At 41.4% G+C, this 21561-nt stretch overlaps 1 protein-coding gene across 2 annotated transcripts in view; it reads right to left on the bottom strand.

Moving 5' to 3' along the window:
* The window catches only part of CDK8 (cyclin dependent kinase 8), a gene marked incomplete at both ends in the record, with an annotated part of 63762 nt that overhangs the window by 41338 nt on the left and 863 nt on the right, over window positions 1-21561 (bottom strand). For both annotated transcript variants that reach the window (XM_079549670.1, XM_079549671.1), the window contains one exon: window positions 3527-3602. In XM_079549670.1, the coding sequence (XP_079405796.1) occupies window positions 3527-3602 (76 nt within the window). The remainder of the gene's footprint in view (window positions 1-3526; window positions 3603-21561) is intronic.

Here is a 21561-nt window from a genome sequence, read left to right as displayed (position 1 = left end):
TAAAGAACACAAAACGAATCTATCATCAAAGCTGGACCAGAACACAATGCAGAGATGAGAAACCTCCAGTAACCCAGCAGAATGGTGCCCTGTCTGCACAGCCAAGCAATATAAACATAATCCTCCTTTATTCATGCCAGGAATAGCCAATACTGTGGATTATTAAATTCATAGCATTCCTTCTGATCTGCTACGTGCCAAGCTGCTGCTTTCCCACTTCCAAATTCAGCCAGAGGCAAGCTCTAAGTAGCAGAGGGTATACTTCCAAAATGGGCACACATACAGACCTGTACATGTAAACACACAAAGTACAGACATGACCAGTCACCGATAACAAAGGCAACAGAACAGCACCTCCTTTGCCGGCATGCACTTAGACACAAAATTTCACCACCTTACTGAGCAACATAGCCACAGAGAAGCAAGGAGCCAACACCCAGCCTGCTCACATGGAATCAGACACTTATCTCCCCTCCCCACTTCCACAGGTTTATTTCTCCCAAACCCACCTTGATCTCAACCCTTCCTGCCTTTTACCCTTTCCCTGATCATCCTACAGTAAGTTCTACACAACCTCAGCATCCCTCCCAAATACTCAGTAACACCTCTGCATTTTCCTGTAATACTTGCAGCCATCTTACTTTCCCTCTCATCAGTTACAAAGCCCTCATTGAGTCTAGTCAAGGATAAGCCTGAGAGACTCCTTATGTGGCCCATCATCAGTGCTTTAAGAATTCTGGCTTTTGTTACTGCCATTGATACAGGCTGTTTATGATTCATGCATCTGTGTTCTCAGTATTATCACTCCTGCTGGCTTTTTATCCTTGTCTTTTATGCTGAATAGCTGTTAACCACATATTCTTACAGCCTGCTTTAAAAGCTGATGCATTTGGTCAAAGCAAGACAGCCACAAGCATCTCAGTGAACAGGATGGCTAATGCACATCAGCAAAACCATCAGAATGAGGAAATGATTGCTGCAGTGATGACAGATGATCCCTGAATTACTGTCTTGGAAAGGCTGAAATGCTCCAGGACAGAGATAACAGAGCAATAAATGCAGACGCTGTCTGCAGGACAGAAGAGCTCATGCATCACGTGGGCTGTGTTTCCAGCAACCTCACTCTCCACGAACCAGGCCTCTCCAGCACAAATGGCATGTGCCTTTCCCATTTGCCTCATGTCTAGCAGCTGACAGAGATCAATGAAGAAAAAACAGACTGCAAGAAACAGAGTATGCAACCAGCACGATATTGCTTCTTGGCCTAAGGACTCTCATACCCTGATTTAGTTCTACAGAAAACACAGAAAGTAGACAAAAATCGTTCACCCTAGCTCTCAGCAAGTGACTGTCTTTTTCATCTGCAATTAATATGATGATTCAAAATTGTTTCCACAGGCAGAAAGATTTCCCTTAGATCAGAAAGGCAAAACCTGGCTCACATTCAAAGAAATACAAATCTGCAGCTGATGAAGATGATGATACATCCTGTTTGACTTCAGGGACATAACCTTATGTCTGTTCCATCTGGGCTTGCCCTTGTTTTCATAAACATTGTTCAAGACACAGCAAGAGAACCAACAGCAATTGGTTCCTAATAGCATCCTAATAGCAAATCTTGGGCTCATACTGAGGTTCCTCTACCTCCCTCTTCAAATGCAGAAATATCCCACACCTATGGGCAGCTGAGGGACAGTAAGTGAGTGTCCTGATGACACAAAATGCCAAGAGGAAAAAAAAAAAAGGCACATTGCTGATTTAACTTTTGTGGTTTCCAAAATAATTGAGTCTTCCACATCACACATAAAAGGCAATATTTGCCAGCATCTCTCATGTCCAAGCACATTCAAACTATTAGAAGTTACTGAAATGTTCAGGGTCTGCTAGAACTAAGGAAGTAGATGAAGAATCCCAATGACATGGGCACCTGTCACCAAGCTCAGCAGATTCTGCTGTTCACAGAAAATGTTTACTCCTTAGGAGCCCACTTTTAACATTTAATTGGTATTTTATTCCCTTTTCACAGAACTAGAGCTATTACTACTTCCTTTTATACGAAATCTCTCTATCATATTGCTTGTATACATACCTATAAACCAAGGCAGCCATTTCAGCTCTGGTCCCTGTCCTAGTCACAGCTCTTACTTTTAACTGATGGCGTTCAATAACTATTTCACTTTCAGATGGTTTGACACCGTCAGACATCAGCCTGGATGTTTGCCTCAAATAGATGACTTAGAAAAGTAGGCTATGGGCATTTTTATACTTAAAAAGGTCACTTGAGTCCTAAACTAGATAGTCATTACAAGAAAGAATATTCACTGTATAGTTCTAAAAAATGAGTTCATAGTTTGATATACATCACAGTGATTGCTTAAGTGATTCTGCTACTGTGACTAACGTACAAAAGCTTCAGCCGCCAAAGAAAGTGAAATGGATGTATTTCACACACAAAACAAGTTGTGTCTAACTTCCTCTTAATACCACTGTGCTCATAAAAAGCATTCACTGGAATAGTCTAGAACACACTGCTAGTCTGCCATTCAGACCTGAATTTTAAGTATGACAAATAATAAGTTTATTAATTAGATATACAGATTCCATCTTAGGACACAGCACTTCTGATTAACTCAGTATTCATATATATATATATAGTTTATATTATGTAGTTGTTATATATATATATATATATATATATACACATACACACATATATTACAACTACATAATATAAACAATCTAGGTATTATCTTTGATTTGATCCTTCTCCATATGAAGCTCCTTTTTTTTTTTTTAACACAACATTATTTCACAGAAATGGGGAAAATCCGTTTAATGGAATTTTAAAAAAAAAAAAAAAAAGAATAAATAATTTGGGGGGGATATGGAGGTGATTTTCTTCTTAACTCCCCAAAACAACATCACAAGAAAAGTAAGGAAAAATAGGTAAATAAACCAAACACTAAATTCCATGATGAACTATTAAATCAACTGCAGGGAAATTTGATCACATCAGCACACCAAAACCCAGATGGAAAACAAAGCAAAGCCAACAGATGCTCAAGAAGTGCTGCTTCAGGTTACTCCAACTTTCTATCCCCATAATCACTTCTGGGCTCCACTCCACCCTTTGGTCTTGATGACCACTTCCACTATGATTTTGGGGCCTTTAAAGCATGCTCTGATTGTTCTGAGCCAAAAAGAATTAGTATCTCTTTAAGAAATAATTGAAGTAGTAATGCAAAAGTCAGATCAAATAAGTCATTTAAACCACTGACTCCAATCACATCTTGAAATTCTGCTTTTAATCTGCCCGAGGCAAGCAGTAAACTTTAACTGAAAAACAGGCATTCACCGACAGCAAGTAAAACAGGTGCGTGCATTTCCATGACATTTCTATTTGTTTTATACCTCCATGATAAAATATAGGACCCAGAGTAGAATAACATGATTCAGCAAATAAAAACATGCACTCAATCAGTACTTTTAATAAGTCTGTTAGCTAGCAGAAAGAGCTGTTACTTACTGCTATTTCTCTGCATGCAGACATAGAAATTCCAGTACCTTCTATCTGCTTTAAAGCGTAATCTTTATCATCTTTCCTGTGAAAGAAGAAAAGAAATTTGTTTTAAAAATAGCACTACGAATTCAATGAGAGCTCTTTACCACCATGTCCATCCAAGAGGTTTTTCACAGGGCTCAAAGACAACCCACTGTTCGCATCAACCTTTCTAAACAGAAAAGAGGAAAAAGTAGATTAATGGACAGAATACGAACATGGTTAATGGGGAGAAAGAATGGAATGAAACTGTGAGTGGGCGAGAACAGATTTCAGCAAGAGGGCAATTACACCGAATCAGAAAGATAAAAGAGAGGGGACACACAAGAGCTGACACAGGAAAAAAGGAGCAAGGAGGACAAAGACAGAAGGCATTAAAATGCTTCTATATGATAAAAATTTAAAACTTACTGTCCTGGAAAACAAATCGAGACAATAATGAGCACAAACTCATTCACACATCCAAAACAATAAAAAAAAAAAAACAACCCAAATATGGAGCAATTCTCTATTTTTCACCTTATAGGAATGTTAGTAGCGTGAAGCCTGAAAACAATAAACTTTCATTATTAAGCACATAATTAAACCACGTACCTAACGATGACGCTGTTCTAAGAATGAAAAGCATAAGCAGACTTCAAATCAAATGAGACATTTATGATGGACAGGAGATTCACAGAGCGCTCCAGGCAGCTAGCACAGGGCTTTCCTATGCTGCTGATGAAAGGTGAAATGATTTTGAGCTAGAAAAACTTCCCTCTGTCTTTTCTATCTCCCTTAGCTGGTAAAGGCTTGCAGCCATTATTGGATATAAATATGAAGCAAAATGGATTGGACAGGAGGTTATTCTCATTGTTCTATTCACTTATACACCCGATTTTCAAGGTATTTGGAGGGATCGTTATTGCATGAGAAGTGCTACTACACAACTGCTGCTCATACAAGCACTACCAGGGACAGGACATGGCGCAGGACCGCTCAGACTGAGGGTCTGCCATTGACCTGCCTGCTTTGATTTCATGGCAATAGGAGAACTCAGTACAGAAAGAAGTGCTGCCCTACAAATGGTGTTACAAGCACTTCTGGTAGCGCTGACTGCTGCCTTATACTTAGGATTGTGGACCTCTATTTTTAACTGATTAATTTTTTGCCAAATTAAAAGTCTAGATTAAAATTTTCCATAACAGATGGTACTTTCTCTGGGAATTCTTAGAAAAAAATAACTTCAGCTGTTTCCTAGAACAAAACTGGAAAAAAAACACATGCATTTGTTCTTGCTCAATGTTCTAGAATTATCACTTTAATGGGGGGTTGGGGGGTGCAATAACATTGCGTTCTCTTTCTCCTCACAAGAACATACTCACATTGGATGAAATAAGAAATTGGGAAAAATAAGATTTTTCAAACTGAAGAACAGTTTCAGACCTGAGCTCTGAGATGCTGTGCCCAGCCATGCAGCACTCTGTGGCTGTGTCCCCTTCACCACTTGCTCCTCTGCTACTCCCAGCTGCTAAAACGCTGCACTCTGCTACTGGAAGCAAGGAGGCTCTGCCCTGTCCTCCACTACACAAATGTTTGAGAGGAAACATAAGCATAGGTTGACACACTGGAGGGAAGGGAAGCCATCCAGAGGGACCTGGACAGGCTGGAGAAGTGGGCCCATGAAAACCTAACCAGGTTCAACAAGGCCAAGTGCAGGGTGCTGCATTTGGGTCAGGGCAATCCCAGGTGTTTATACAAACGGGGAAGATCACCTTGAGAGCAGCCCTGCAGAGAAGGACTTAGGGGTCCTGGTGGACAAGAAGCTGGATGTGAGCCAGCAGTGTGTGCTTGCAGCCCGGAAGGCCAACTGTGTTCTGGGCTGCACTAAAAAAGGGGTGGCCAGCAGGAGAGGGAGGTGATTGTCCCCCTCTACTCAGCTCTTGTGAGGCCCCATCTGCAGAACTGCGTCCAGGCAGTGCAGGAAGAACGTGGAGCTCTTGGAGCGGGTCCAGAGAAGGGCACTGAGATGATCAGAGGGCTGGAACACCTCTCCTGTGAGGAAAGGTTAAGAGAACTGGACTTGTTTAGCTTGGAGAAGAGAAGGCTCCGGGGAGACCTCATTGTGGCCTTCCAGTACCTAAAGGGAGCATATGAACAGGAGGGGAAATGCCTGCTTATGAGGGCCGATAGTGACAGGACAAGGGGGAATGGTTTTAAACTGAGACAGGGGAGGTTCAGGTTAGATATTAGGAGGAAGTTTTTCACCCAGAGGGTGGTGATGCATTGGAACTGGAGGCATTCAAGGCCAGTCTGGATGTGGCTCTGGGCAGCCTGGTCTGGTGGTTGGTGTCCTTGCCCATGGCAGGGGGTTGGAACTAGATGATCATTGTGGTCCTTTCAACCCAGGCGTATTGGAACTGTTGAATCATGGCCTGAACCTCTGATTGATCACCTTTGGCAAGCACTGAGTCAGCTGTGGGAGCACAGGTGAAGGCGATTCAGCTGTGTGACTGGAAGGGATGGAGCCTGGCTCCACCTCTCCTAGACCCCATTTAAGGGCTGACTGCACTAAGGAAGGATCTCTCTCTGGAGATTGCCTCTCGTGGAGTTTCTTGCAAGCCTACAACACCAGTGAGCACTTTTCATTCCTGATTATCTTTTCCAACGTGATAAGCTTACTTGCTTAACTTCTCTGTATGCATAATGATCATCCAATACTTTACAACATCTGTATAATGATCTTATACCAGGCCATTCTATAATTGCATACAATTAAAAAATAAGTAAAATTTAGGGGTAAAGCTCACTGTAAGCACTGCACTATGCTCCCTTCCAGAACAAGAGAGAAAATAACAGATGACTTAAGGCTTAAATTCACTAGATGGTGCACATGCAGTTGAGTTATAAAGCAATATTCAAACATCTGTTCTACACTGAGACTGGAAAACTGCGACGGTTACCCTCTACAACATTAGTGTCAGCTATTCCATTAACAAAAGCAGGAAAAACCAAGTTTGATTGAGCCAAGCTAGACTGGCTTTCCATAATTCCTTGGTAATCATGAGAATTAGGAGAATATTCTTTTTTTTAGAGGGAAGAATAAGAACTTTTTGAAGTGTTATGAAATCAAAGGAAAGGTTAAAGCGACTGAGCTTATTTTACACAACTTCTAGAAACACTTAACCCATAATCTGCGTTTACCATAACACAGCCTAAAGAGCCTCTCTGTGTTTGCATGGATAATCACAGAATCACAGAATTGTAGGGGTTGGAAGGGACCTCCAGAGATCATCCAGTCCAACCCCCCTGCCAAAGCAGGTTCCCTACACCAGGTCGCACAGGTAGGCATCCAGGCAGGTCTTGAACATCTCCAGAGAAGGAGACTCCACGACCTCCCTGGGCAGCCTATTCCACCTTCTTTGAAGATACTCAGTGTGTGTGACAAGGCAAGAAAAAAAATTAAAAAAAAAGAACTGTAAATGTATTCCCCAGCAAACTAAGCAACAGCACCAGCTATTTATCAGCTTACATTTTAAGGGCACAGAAAGACTCAAACCGTAGTTTACCTACAGTTCTAACAGAAGGATCACATTGGGAAAACCTGACCATTTTCTCAGTTGTGTGAGTGAGACTTCCAGTAAGTCCAAGCAGATCCTCCACAGCACAGCATGCTTAGAGAGGATGGTAAATCTGCACAATTATATCCCAACTACTACCATCATATATTCTTGTGTTTCAGTAGGCTGGCATTTTCAGCACAGGAATACTCCTTATTAGTAACAGCTGTCAAGTGACAAGAATAAGGGAACTTCCTTTGTACACCACTGCTGGGAAGCTCTTACTCAGGGTGCGATGAGGCACTGGCACAGCTGCCCAGAGAGCTGTGGGTGCCCCATCCCTACCTCTGAAGTACTATAATACCTTCCACAACAACAACAACAAAATCAAACTGAACTGATAAGTACAATGGAACCTAAGGGAATAATTAATGTGAAAAGAACACAACAAAAAGCAGCGAAGAGTAGGAACAGATGCCTGCCAAATGCAAGCACTCTGCACAGCTCTAGTGTTGTATCTAGTACCAATGCCTGGTATTTTTACCATTTGTTAGGAAGAATAATTAAAGCATATATAAGCATATATGCTACACCTGGAAGGGGGCTTGTTACCTAAAAAATACCTTAAATAAACATCAGTGTTACTGTTATTTCATATCATGCATGTTGTACAAATGTACTGATACTGCACTAAAGGATATCCCAAATGCTGATCATGAGATCAGTTAAAAAGTGAGTAATAAAAATAGAAGTACTAAAGACTTAAAAATCAATGGTTGTTATTCCAAATTCACGCTACTGTTAAAAACAGGTCAGAAATTTGAAATTAACTAGTCATAACTTAAGAACAGTTCTTTAAAAATAAGGAAACGGAACATTTGTCAGCAGCTAAACATCTGAGGAAACAGCTTCTACTGTCTTAAAACTACCAAAGGGAACTTTAAATGCAGCATCTATTCAGTAGAAAATTAATGAACCCAGTAATTGTTTATGGTTCTTATTCTCTAAAGAATATGAAAATGCTCATAATTAAGGATACTAACAAAACATAGGATTAAAAAAAAATGAATCTGTTCCATTCTACCTTTGAGAATTCCATTAATATCAGTAGTAATAAAAATAAAAAATCCTAAGCACAGCTGTCATAGTACTGTTAAAGTGACTCAGTCTCAGCAGTATTAATCCAAAATCCACTGAATGTGCTATCACAGAATCTTTTGAGTGAGAAGGGATCCTTAAAGGGCATCCAGTCCAACTTCCTGCAGTGAACAGGGAAACCTACAGTTCCATCAGCTGCTGAGAGCCCTGTACAGCCCGACCTTCAATGCTTCCAGGGATAGGGCATCCACCACCTCTTCCACCAACCTGTGCCAGTGTCTCACCACCCTTACTGTAAAACACTCCTTCCTTATATCCTCCCTAATTCTCCCTACTTTTAGTTTGAAATCATTTTCCCTTATCCTATCACAACAAGCTCTGCTAAAGTCTGTCCTCTTCCTTCTTACAGTCCCCCTTCATATACTGAAAGGCTGCTCTCAGGTCTCCCCCACAGCCTTCTCTTCAAGCTGAACAGCCCCAGCTGTCTCAGCCTGGATGTTTTTGTGGCTCTCCTCAGGACATGCTCCAACAGGTATGTGCCACTCCTGTACTGAAGACTCCACATATGGATGTAGTACTTGAAGTGAAGTCTCACAGCACAGAGCAGAGTGGCAGGATCACTCCCTTGCCCTGCTGGCCATGCTGCTTTGGATGCAGCCCAGGATACAGTTGGCTTTCTGGGCTACGAAGGTACATTGTTGGCTCTCATCCAGCAGTACCCCCCAGTCCATTTTGGGAGGTCTGCACTCCATTTTTACATGCCCCAGGCTTCTACTGACAATGACCTTGGTTTTTGCAGTTGAAAGTGAATTTGTGCTATAGACATCTTAGCTTTGAGCAGCTTATCAGATGAATGTCAAGTAACACTGAACCTATAGCTGTGCAACCAGCAGAACGTCCACATTATTAACAGTAAAACATGGACAGGAACTTTCATACATGCTAGAAAGCCATGCAAGAAATATTAAGTATTGCCCTACCTATTAGAACTTCAAAGAAGGGCATGGATGAATGAGAGGTTTTATTATACTGATAAACATCAAAATGGAACTCGATAGCAAAGATTTAATTTACTACCAAGGAAGAAAGAGATGACACGAAATTAAAAACAATTCTATTATTCTGTGAATTAACTGTAGCAATCGAGTTCGGAGAGGAAAAGAAGAAAACTTCTAGTGAAGCTGGTCATAGCAGCTGTGTGGCCTTACAGCACACGTGAGATGGAAGGAGCGGCTGAAGGAGCTGAGATTGTTCAGTCTGGGTAAGAGGAGGCTCAGGGGACACCTTATTGCTCTCTACAACTGCCTGAACAGAGGGTGTGTGAGGAGGAGGTCAGCCTCGTCTCCCATGTAACAGGGAGAAATAGGAATAGAACAAGTAGAAAAGGCTACAAATTGTGCCAAAAAAGGTTCAGGTTGAATATTAAGAAAAAATAATTCTCAGAAGAGTGGTGAGGCATTGGAATGGGCTGGCTGGGGAGGTGGAAGAATCACCATCGCTGGAGGTGTACAAGGAAAGGGGAGATGTCACACTCAGGGACATGGTGTAGAGCAGAGGTGTGGGCTGATGGTGCGACTCCATGATCTTCACAGTCTTTCCAACCTTAATGAAATCACCTGAGCTGCAATTCAACAGCTTTAACTTAGATTCCATGAACTTACCAGCATACTTAGAGCTCACACAAAGATCACATAAAATCCTTTCACCCCTACAGGAGGCTGACTTACACAGCCTGCCTTCCCCCACCTCCCAAAGACCACTGCACACTGACAAAGTGCTTGTTACAACACAAGTGGTACAAAGTTTGATAAACTGCATAATAGGCACCTGATTTACCAGAAAACACTTCGAATCCAAACACTTGTCAAAACTAATTAGCACACACAGCAAGTCTGATCAATGGCTGTGTACCTTCAGATAAAAATTGAGAAAAATCTCACCAAAAGGACAAAAGGGGCTGCTGTATGCTCAGCTAAGTGCTGAAGTGCTCTGAAAGAAGAGATCAGTCAGAACTAACACAGGCACAGCTGCTTCATTCAAGATTAAGTTAGCACGTCTACTAACTAGTATCATCCCTCCAAGTCAGCTTGAGATACTACACTCACCTTTGCAGAAAGCCGCAGTTGAGTTCTATACCCACTGCAATGTTGAGGGAAAACTGAAGTAGACTTGTTTCTATATGTTGGAAAAGAACCTGAAGTAAAACTACATTGTGTACTTCTAGCTGTCTAAAGGTTCCTTTAAAGCTATTTTACTTTCACTGGTGCTCTATGCATTACATATATCACTACAAAGAAATAATTCTAAAAATCTCTGAATTTTCTATGATACACTTTTTTTTCTGCCTTTAAAACAAAACTATTACCTAAAACAAGTTGGATGAAGCAATACTGAATTAAATACATTAGGTCAAACAATTGGTTCTTAACTTGACTGAATTTTAAAACACTATGAGAATGGTTATTTAGCATACGTGAAACACAGAAGATAAAATTGTCTTCTCTATTATAAGTTTTCTGTATACAACAAAAACACGGCTGTATATGAAAGTTCAGATTTATTCAAGTCCAGAGTATTTAAAAGTATTTACAACCGGCTTAAGGTTCATCCCAGCACAGATTGTTACTTGTTTCCTGCACAGAAGATACCAGTCCAAAATCAGATAAAAAACAGATTCTGTCATGAAAGCCTCTTATGTATTAATAAATGAGAAAGGATAACGTCCGCCAGTCAGAAAAGCTACTTTGTAAAGGATGTCAGCTTGGAAGCGTACTTGCAGCTATCCTCCTCTGCTCTACGAAGACTTTCCAGGTACAGGTGAATAAAGAGCAGATTATACTTGTTCAGCTGTAGAGAACAACAAATTCAGTGCCCAAAACATTATGACTTCAGACTTGTTTGTGCTTACCACTAGAAGCAGTGCTCCGTACTGCTCCTGATGTGGCTGCTGGCATCCGCACCTGCTGTGCAGCATCAGGCCAGGTCCCACCACAGCTAATGACCTCGGGACTGAGTTCTGGTCTATAACAAAATCACAGTGCAACACCCACAGAGCCATGCTACTACAGTGTGTGCACTTCCAGGGCATCTGTGTTTTTTTTTTCAGGTGTCGCCGATGTGCAAGGGCTCTCAATGAAACTGGTACACAGCTAATATTGGGACGACCAGCTATATCTTTTCTCAACAGAATACAATTAGTTCAAGGCAAAAAATAATGTATGCACCACATTCTAAAGAGAGCAAGAGCAACAGTAAGCGAACACTGCAGCAGAAATCCAGGATCTCAATTTTCTTTTCACTCTAAGACAATGGCTGTGGATAGCTGATGAAGCAGGAACACGTCACTAGGAAATCAACACTACATGCCCTCATCTTACTTTACTTTCTAAAGATTGCTAGAGCTGTCGAAGACAAGTCAGTAGACCTTTCCTATGACTGAGGAGAACTGCTCAGTAACTAATACATCATTTTATGAAGGCATGTCATGTCACAAGTTGCATGGATGTTACTCACTCCAAGTTTCTATGTGATGCGTGACCACAGTAACTCCTGAGGAGTCAGGAAGTGTACAGACACTTATATTTGAATAAATTTGAGAATTCAGAAAAACTGACAGAAATGTTTAATTGCCTTGTTCTCTCCTTTTCATCTAGAGAATTAATGTATCAAGAATCAAGAAAGTAATATACTGATTACCTGTCTGCCAAGAATTTCTAACGTTAACATTTAAGAGAAGAACCTAGCACAAAAAAAAAAAAAAAAAACCCTAAAGATGCATTTCAACACTCTGCATGTTTTTCCTTTTAAGGTATGTCTATTAACCACAAAAATGAGAACAGGTAAAACAGCATATTTTAAGTTACACACTCTTTTTACTATTACAGCCCCTACTTCAGAAACATACGTTTTATCCTGAAATTTTCCAGTGTGACTCAATCTTGCTAACTCTTCAGTATTCAATTTTTAAATATAGCATTCTTTAAGGAGACAAAGAAACCTTTAGAAAAGAATAAAAGATTACAAGGAACACAATCTGTGACTGAAGCCCATGTTGTGGACTTGGAACTAAATTTGCAATATGTCATGTAAAAATAGAAGGCCATAGTACTCAAGGAAATACTAACAGAAAGAAAAACATGGCAGGGAAAGCTGTGCTAGGAGAGTTAAGCCTCCAGTTAAGAAATTCAAGGCTTTCTTTATTACCAAGATGCTTGCAGAACATGGCACAGCTGATATGCCAGAAGAGCATCATTATTCTTACCAGAGAGCAAGGCTTGTGCAGAGAGCATTTTCTACTTCAAAACAAATCCTCTAGCAATCAGACCTATTTGTGAGTAAAGCATATTCCACAGCTGGAGGAAAAACCAGCAACAGCAAGCCAGTAAACCACATTTCTGAGACAGCTAATACTATGTGGCAAATGGCAATTTATCACTTTCTTCCTTTTGTTCTTTATTTTTTTAATTAACACCTTTTGCCACAACACATAGTTTGGCAAGAAGTTCAAAGTAAAGGAATAAATTTAATGATACACTGTACATGCTGTTCTTCTGACCCAAGAATTTGCTGCTGTCAAAAGAAAAGTATTTCCTTGCCATCTCCTCCTTCCTGCTCCCAGCCAGAAATCCCTCCCTTCTGACAGCTCTGATCTGTGCCACACTCCTCCACCAGCTGATTCACCCCCTCCAACAAGATATCCCCAAAAAACAGATAAGCAATTTGGATAACAAAGTACGTTAGGCTACAGAACAGTTTGATGAGTATCCAAACCAGCAACAAAGCATGTGGTACGAGCAAAAGATGAAGGGATGGATGGTAGAGGAGATGGAGAGGTGGAAGAGAAAAGACGCTTCTCTGCCAGTTCCCCCTTCTGGAAGCAGTGACACACAGTGAGCGTGCTTGGCCACAAGTCAAAAAGAAATGAAACTAAACAACAGAGACAGAACAACCCATCCACCTATCTCAGTGATCAACTCCAGCACAGAATGCGCACAGAAGCAAGAATGCCTGGGATTCCCTTTTTTTTTTTTTTTTTTCCACAAAACTGTAATTTCACTGCCAGCCTGAAATGAAAGTTTTCATGGAGTACAATTACAAGGACTGCTTCTATAAGAAGACGAGCTAGCAATTGCAGCAGTGAAGAAATTCTGCAGTGACAGCCAAATGACGTTACTCCTGAGAAAAGCTCTGTGCCACTTTGTTGAAACACACTGCAGTTTTAACATCCCTTTATCTAAAGCACTACACAAGGTACCTACACAAACTCTTTTTAAAAGAAAATATTGCTGGACTTCATTTACACTTTCTTCTCTCAGACTGCTCTTCAGTTACCTTGGTATTGTGTGAGTAAAGAATCATCATCTCACAGAAATGATTAATTTATTATCTCTACAACTTCCTGAAGGGAGGTTGTGGTAAAGAGGGATTTGGCCTCTTCTCCCAGGCAACAAACAGGACCTGGGGAAACGGCCACAAGTTGTACCAGAGGGGGGTTTAGATTAGACATAAGGATAAACTTTTTCTCTCAGAGAGTGGTCAGGCACTGGAATGGCTGCCCAGGGAGGTGGTGGAGTCACCGTTCCTGGCGGTGTTCAAGAGGCGTCTCGATGAGGAGCTACAAGATATGGTTTAGTCTGTGTTAGCAGTGATAATGAGAAGACGGTTGGACTAGATGATCTTACAGGTCGTTTCCAACCTTGTGATTCTATGATTCCATCCCCTCAGTCTTGCAAGGTCCTTTCCTGAGCCTTCACAATCAGCCCTCACCTTCACTACCCCAAATAACTACCTCCAGGCAAAGCTGTTTCCCAACTATTTATAAGTAATTTCCAGACAATATAAAACTTAAATTGTCTCTTCTCCTCAGAACCTTTTATGGGTCCACCAGCTCTGCTGTCAGCCCACCTTACTAGTTGGTGGTTTCCACTCTTCCAATAACTCCTTCGAAAAAGAAATTTTGCCCCTTTCCAGTCATTTATGGCTCAATTCGAAGCATCGGGTTATGATCCGTAGTTAGCAATCCATTATACTTTTGAACTCCTTCAGATGTGTGAATGTTTCATCTTGACAAGTGACCGCCCTTCAGTTTGTTCAGGCAGCGCCTCCTCCACACACTGCAATTTGGGATCTCCTGTGGCATTCTTTAACTTCCAATGCTTTAAGTTCTTCTGTAACACACAAAAGCAAAGCTCGTTTCCTGCTGTCACTTCACCTTCTCTAAATGCTTCTCCTATAGGTCAGTGGTCCTCTGGTTCTACAGGTAATGTGGTGTTACAGATGCTTCAGAACAGGGTAGAAAATGGGAGATTAATTTTATGCCCACTTCAGGATGGAGAGGGGAGATTGAGACTTGTGTGTTTTGAAGGGTTAGATGCATAGGGTGCCAGAGGGCTATGACACTGCATTTTCATACTGAGCCTATTGTTACTTCCATTCTTTTCCATCTCCATAACACACAGAAAATGTAATATTTAATTTTTCAGTGTTCTTATTCACAACAGCTTCCTTTATTGTACTATTTAGCTGTGCCAGATGCTTTTGACCAATGGTTTTACAGTATCTTGGTGAGTGATACATACCCACCAAAATTTAAATCTGTTCTCAAGCAGCTTGCAACATCTCACCTTTTCAGCTCACTTTTAGCTTTAAGAAGCTGTATCTTCCTCCCACTGCCATCTCCTTTCTTAAAAAGGAATCATTGTATGAATGAAGTTAAGTGGTACTTTAGTGGATTACTTAACCCTGTTTAGATCCAGCACCCCTCCAAATGCAAAGAACAAATCACGTTTGTCACAGCCCTCAGCAGTAATACTCAGAATCAGCTCTGACATCCCACTGCAGACAAAGCCATGATTGTTTCTCCCTGCGTGGGTCCCATGACCAGCTGATTCATAAGGAGCTACTCACTGTCCCCAGGATTGTCTTGGTATCTCCCCTTGACAGAGCATCTACCTAAACTAAATTAGGCAACAGGCTTTTCATTACTGTTTGCTCTGCAGCCACTCTGATCTTACACAGACAAACTAGAGTCAGGCAGCAATAATGCTATTTGTTTTTTTTTTTTTTTTTTTGCATGTCCTTTATGTGTGCTTGGAATTCTACCTGTACAGATTCCAGTGCTGCAACAGGTACTTTTTGGGAGGTTGAACTGAGTACTTTGGTATCTGACACTCATCTGGAAGTCAGATAAGCTTCCAATTGAGCTGAATTAACCCAAGAATGAATGCCACTATTGGGGCACTCATTTGTGAGCAGTTGTTTTGTCCAACCCTGTTTAAATAGGATTGCAGTCCACTCTAGAAACAAAGAGTTTGAACTCCAAACAGTTCAAGTACAAAAAGTTAGATAAGATCCAAATTACATTCAGAGACAAACTTGCTGCCTTAAAGTCCACGCAGGCAGCACTTGCCCCAGTTGCTTCTGTTAAGCTCCATACCTCGTACAGTAGCTCCGTGAGAACTACTGCGTTCATGAAACCTGATTTTCTGAGGCTTCACTGGGGGATTATCCAGTGTCTGAATGCAAACTCTAATTGAAAGTACACCTGCAGCAAGGGCTATCATTCATAGGACAAGGTTTCTCTCCCAGAAAACACAGCCAGAAACACAAGGCAGAATCTGGGGATTTAATGCAATTCAGATCCCTTTGTATTTGAGTTCAGTCGCACGTATTAGTCAAACACACAGTAATGAACCGAGTCTTCTTTTTTACAGCAACTCTCAAGTGTCCTTTACTCAAATGTCAACATCTTGTACGCAAGGTGTTACAAGCACACAGAATGGAGCATTCCCAGAAAAACAGGCAGATTGTCTCAGTGACCTTTCGTTGTGTTCTTCCATATTGACAGAACATGTGCATTTTTTCCAAGACTCATTTTAATTTTGGATGTTTAGGCTATCATCCATAGTAGATTAAAAAAAAAAAAACATGCTCTCTTGAACATTTTGGTCTTTAAAGAACATATCTATAGCTCAAATCCCGGTTTACCATTCTTTTCCCACAAATACTGAATTAACCACCCAACACACCTTATTATACTTCTTACCACTGAAGGTAGTTTAAAGCAGTTGAATTGAAACTGTTGCCTGAACAGCAGCTTCTTTCTGTTCGAGAACTACAAAACATTTGACATCCTGATCTTCAAAAGCTTGGGACAGTCTTTGACTGGGATGTCCCCTGCTCTAAGGGACATCAGCAGAATTCTCTACAGGTTAAACTGTCTAACCAGTACCTCTCCTGTATCAGCTAAGAAAGATTTCACATTTCTACACAAATTTCAATAAATTTCTTCAAATATATATTTATTAAATGGAAAGTCTACAAGACACAGAAGTATCTTGTTCATAAGCAGCCTTGTACCTAGCAAAAACACATGGATAATGGACTATGGATAATCTATTCCGTAATCCCAAATGTGCTATTAGAGGGGCTTGACAAGGTCTCAGAAACCATTTGTTGAGCCTCTGAGATGACAAGGTAAAAACAGCAGGCCAGCCAGCACACAAAACTCTGAACAGCCATCAGCCTGCATGCAGTGGCAACACAGCACCGTTGCCAGGCTCCTGCAGAAAAAGAGAGAAGGGAAGGGGGGCACAAGAGTCAGATGGGGGGAGAAGCCTCAATCTTACTCCCATCCACCCACACCAGATGGGCTTCTCTACTCTAAACCTTTATCCCTACAGTTCTTCCATTTCTCACTCATTTGCAATTTAAATTCGAAGAGAAGCTGGAGCTGCAGCTACCAGCATTAATCATGCACAGGTAGGAAAAGCAGCCTCCCCAGCAGCCCAGGTGCCACACTGACTCCAGTCTGCTTTCCACATCGTTGCAATTCCACAGCTGTAAGGTACACTGGACAATGGCAGACAACTACCAGGCTTCAACGACAAAACAGACACATCAGTACTGTAATTTGGGAGTCCTGGGGAAGTGCCTGCCATCATTACACACTGCTGGGCTACAACCTCACATAGGCAAGCCCCAGTTCCTGTGCCCTAAAGGTGTTTCTATTGTAGTTCTTATATTTCTTAAACACACACACACAAAAAAACCAACACCTATTCTTAAGAAAAAAAATTCACAGGTTCTACTTCAACCATCTGCAAATTACAGCCTTTCCAACTCCTCTGCTAAAGGACATTAAAAAAAAAAAGATACAAAACAGCTGTAAACTTTCATGTTTAAACACGAGAACCCAAGAATACCCAAGAGCTAGAGCAAGCATACAACCTCAGTGCCATTTGACCAAGGGCAGCACTCTTTAACACACACTTTCTCTACAATCAGCACCTTCAAAACCTGTTAATGAGAAACCAGGCACAGCAGTACATCGCCCTGTTATTTACATGTTCTATTATTCCAATTTGTAACCTAGAATAAAGCAGATACCGATCTCGGCTCTCACACCCTCCTCTGTGTGCTTGCTAATGGCCTCAGATAGCAATGAAACACTCAAGGCTACACAGTTCCACCTTTGCTGCTGGCTACCAACATTAATTGAGGCATGTGGCAAGATTACAAAAAGACTGTACCAAGGAAAGCCCAAGGCTCAGCAAAGAGCTCATGGTGAAGATGGGCCAACTGACCTTAAAAGATACAAAGCCTGGAGACGCCTAAGAGGATGAGAAGGGAAGGAAGCAGATGGGAAGACAGCTAGCTATATGAGTTTTACAAAAAAAAAAAAAATTAAAGAGCACAAGACTCAATGCAACACAGCACACATACCTCATTATGCAGATAGAATTTAATTAGATTTCCAACAACTATGGTAATGGATCCAAAAGAGACTCAGGGCATATATTTTAACAAGATAATACAGACATATTACATAGGCACTAAATACAGTCTGTGACATTTAGAAATTCCACCCCATTGTTCACAGTAGTGGCAAGCCAAGTGCTTGCATTCTGACTTCACACTTTCATTCCGTGCACATCACCTGGTGCAGTGCCACTGCTTCTGTTCAAAGGAGTTCAACTTGACATGTGAATACAGGTAAGAAAAAAATATGTTGTGTTTCTTAAACAGCGAGAAGACAAGAGCTGTTTGTCAGTTCAGTTTGAAAGCTAACAGGATGAACTCCATGACACAGCTCCAGCAAAGACTCAACGCAGAATTAATCCAGAAGCTGGAAGCCTAGGTCTGTTGCTTGCCTTCTTGCCAAAATGTCCTTGCTGGACTCATTGCTTCTATTTGTGGCACCCAAGCTCCACATTCCTCTCACTAAAGTCAGTTTTATATTAACATCGCCCAAATAAGTGAACGATCTATGATCTCAAGTAGGTCAATCAACACATACCCGTAAATACCCACAACATACACTGTTTCATACTACTTAAACATGGTTTCCATCTCTTTAGCTTCAAACCACACATTTCTGAAACAGAATCATCATAATTCTTGCAATACTCTTTTCCAGGTAAGTAGAAACTACCACACGTCATACTGAAGACGAAGCAAACCAGTCGTTCACTGGATGCCACTACTTTCTCCGCTGCTGTTTTTTTAATACAACTCGTGCAGACCCTCAAGGAAAAGAAAAGCCACATACGGATTTGATTCTTTGAAAGGTACAAGTTCAATACATAAATGTACTTTCATGCTTTCAGCTAAGTGTTAGTACATCCAAAAGAAAGAATGTGTCCCTCCGTTTACAGAAATACTTCCAACGCATAACTAATGGCTGAAATGAGAATTAAAAAAAAAAAAAAAAATCAGCTGTACTTCTGTTGGGCGCTTAGATCACTCCTTGTATTTCCTGAGAATAAGCTGGGAAGCATGAGCTTACTGACCACGTGTTCCCAACCATGAGCACAGTCTCCAAAATCCTCTTCTCCTGAAGAGTGAGAAGATCTTCCCTTCCAATAACACATGGGAGATGTTACTACAGACTGGGATTTTCAATTATGCCATTTTCTGCTGCTGTAATTAAAGAGTTAGACATGGCCTTACAGTGACATTCAATAGTTCCTTATGCTCATCCAAACCACAACCAATAAACAGGAAGAACAACTATGTGGAAACAGTCCAAACTGCCACCAAAGCAGACATCCTTGCACAACAGCATATACTTCTCAGAGACCTCAGACATCAGCTGTATGCTAAGAATTGAAGGCACAGGACAGCACGTAAAACAGCGCAAGATCAACTCCATCAAAGTCAGACACCACTGAGGAGTCAGCACACTACCACCGTGCTCTGCCAGCACAGAAATCACAGCCTGAGAGGTAACAAAGCATCTGCTGCACACTCTGGGGCAAGCCCTCCAGTTTCCAAGCACCTCAGCATGCCGCAGCCATCAGCTGGGAGTCAGTTCCTGAGGAACTCAGCAGGAGTCTGATCTCGTCAATTAAACAAAGCAACCACCTCAACTACGTTTCTAGCCCCAAAAGCTAGAAAATGCTGGCCTATTTTCCAGTTCTGCTGCAAGTTAAACAGGCAGTTTTAAAATCTGTGCTGAGCAACATTCCTGAATGAGCACCCAAACAGCATGCAGAGCAGCTTCAATGCAGGAAATAACTGAAATTCCCCAAACAATAAAAAGTAAACTGTCCTACTGCCACTAGAGACAAGAACAAGTTTCCTTAGGTACAGAGTGACATTGAGCACGGCACACCGTTCCCTTCCTGCCTGCCAGCAGAAAGAACTGCCACCTCATGCACTCTGCTGCTAAATCAGTCACGAATGCAGTCAGCCTGCTCAGAGGTGGAGGGCCACCAGCAGCACTTGAAAAGCCGGGAAGATTCTTTTCAACCACAGGGCTACAAAGTTGATGACAAAAGGAATGGAAATGAGAACTTGGGAACTGAATGCAGCTTTGCTGCAGGCCATGTGCCACACAGAGCTTAGCTGTAGCACCACACATGAGTACTCAGCTGATGCGATGTTCAAGTTTTGGCAGGCACTATGTTAGAAACATCAATGGAAGCACACCTGGTGACTCCCCGTGCAAAATTCTCAACACAACCAGTCCAGTCTCAAAGCCTCACCTTGTGGCAAAGGACAAGGCATAGCTGGATTGGCTTTTTTGCTGGTGCAGGGCATAAAAACCATGTTACGTCTTCATCAGTACGTCAAGAACACCCAGCCTCCTTCACTCCTTCTAAGGCTCCTTGCTGCACCGAAATGACCATGTAACTGTCCCCCAAAGCAACCCCTCATAGTTTAACAACTATTACATTTATTTACATATTATTACAACAATTACATTCCTACTGTTTGGACCCATACCTGTTAACCTAGTTTCACGAAGGCAATCAGCAAGAAGGGGTGAAGACCGCTGCTATACAGAAGGCACTAGATCCTTTTGCTTGTAAGATGGATATTCATCACTGAGTTTTTAAATGTTTGCACAGGATGAATTATTAAAATATAGTTCTTTCCTGTGTTTATCCTATCATTAGACATCCGTGTATAGAATGCCATTTAAGAAAGAGCAGCCTCTATTTTTAATAAAACATTTGCAGTCCTGTAGCTCAAGCACTTAAAAAATTGTGACGCATAATAAACATGGGACTTTAGTTATTTAAAATAGGATTTAGAATCATATAATGAAATTTAAAGTAAATGCACACCTTTATGGGAAAAACACATGCAAATTCAGCAGGAAGAAAGAATTTCACGCACAAAGAAAGTTTGAGCTGTGCAAGAACTACAAACAAAAAGGTTTCTCCTCTAGCATTATACAACATGTGGGGAAATATTACAGCAGTGATGCTTTGTATATAGCAGTACTGAGCTCTACCTTTCATAAGCTCACGCTGTAAGATGTACAGTGACCATCCACACATTATCATAGTGTCAGGAAACTGAATTGCTATTAGAGACCTGCTTCTGCAATTCATTTCTTTGTGATAAAGGAATCAAAATGGAATCTTCCCCTTCAATCCTAATTACACCCACATCACTTAAGGCCACCTATGTACCACTATGCCATATGTTACAGAAGCATCCACAGACAGTTATATCTTAAGTGTTTCAGATATTGTCCAAATGCAATTACCCAGCATATTTGAGAGTTCTCAGCAATCTGGCAGAGAAATGAGAAGCGCTGGGGGAAGAGACTGGAAAAGAGGCACTGAAGAACACCTGCAGATAAGGAGATCTGCTGCAACAGCTTACCTAACTCACTGCAGTCTATGCCCTTGCACCCCCCCTCCAAAAAAAAAAAAAAAAAGAAAAAAAATCAGACCAGGTAAGAATTACTCCTGCCAATGGTCTGAAAGATTCACATGTAAGGTGTGAAGTAGTTAGCTGAATCCCAGCAGCAGACAAAACCCATGGTGAAATAACAGCACTCCGATAAATAGCGGTGCGTGCAGAGCCGGGCAGCAGCCCCACCGCAAGCGCTCTGCAGGCAGCGCTAAG

The sequence above is a fragment of the Tetrao urogallus genome (assembly GCF_951394365.1).
Source record: "Tetrao urogallus genome assembly, chromosome: 1".
Taxonomy (NCBI): domain Eukaryota; kingdom Metazoa; phylum Chordata; class Aves; order Galliformes; family Phasianidae; genus Tetrao; species Tetrao urogallus.
Note: the sequence above shows the minus strand (reverse complement) of the source record. Positions and strands in the feature narration are given on the sequence as shown.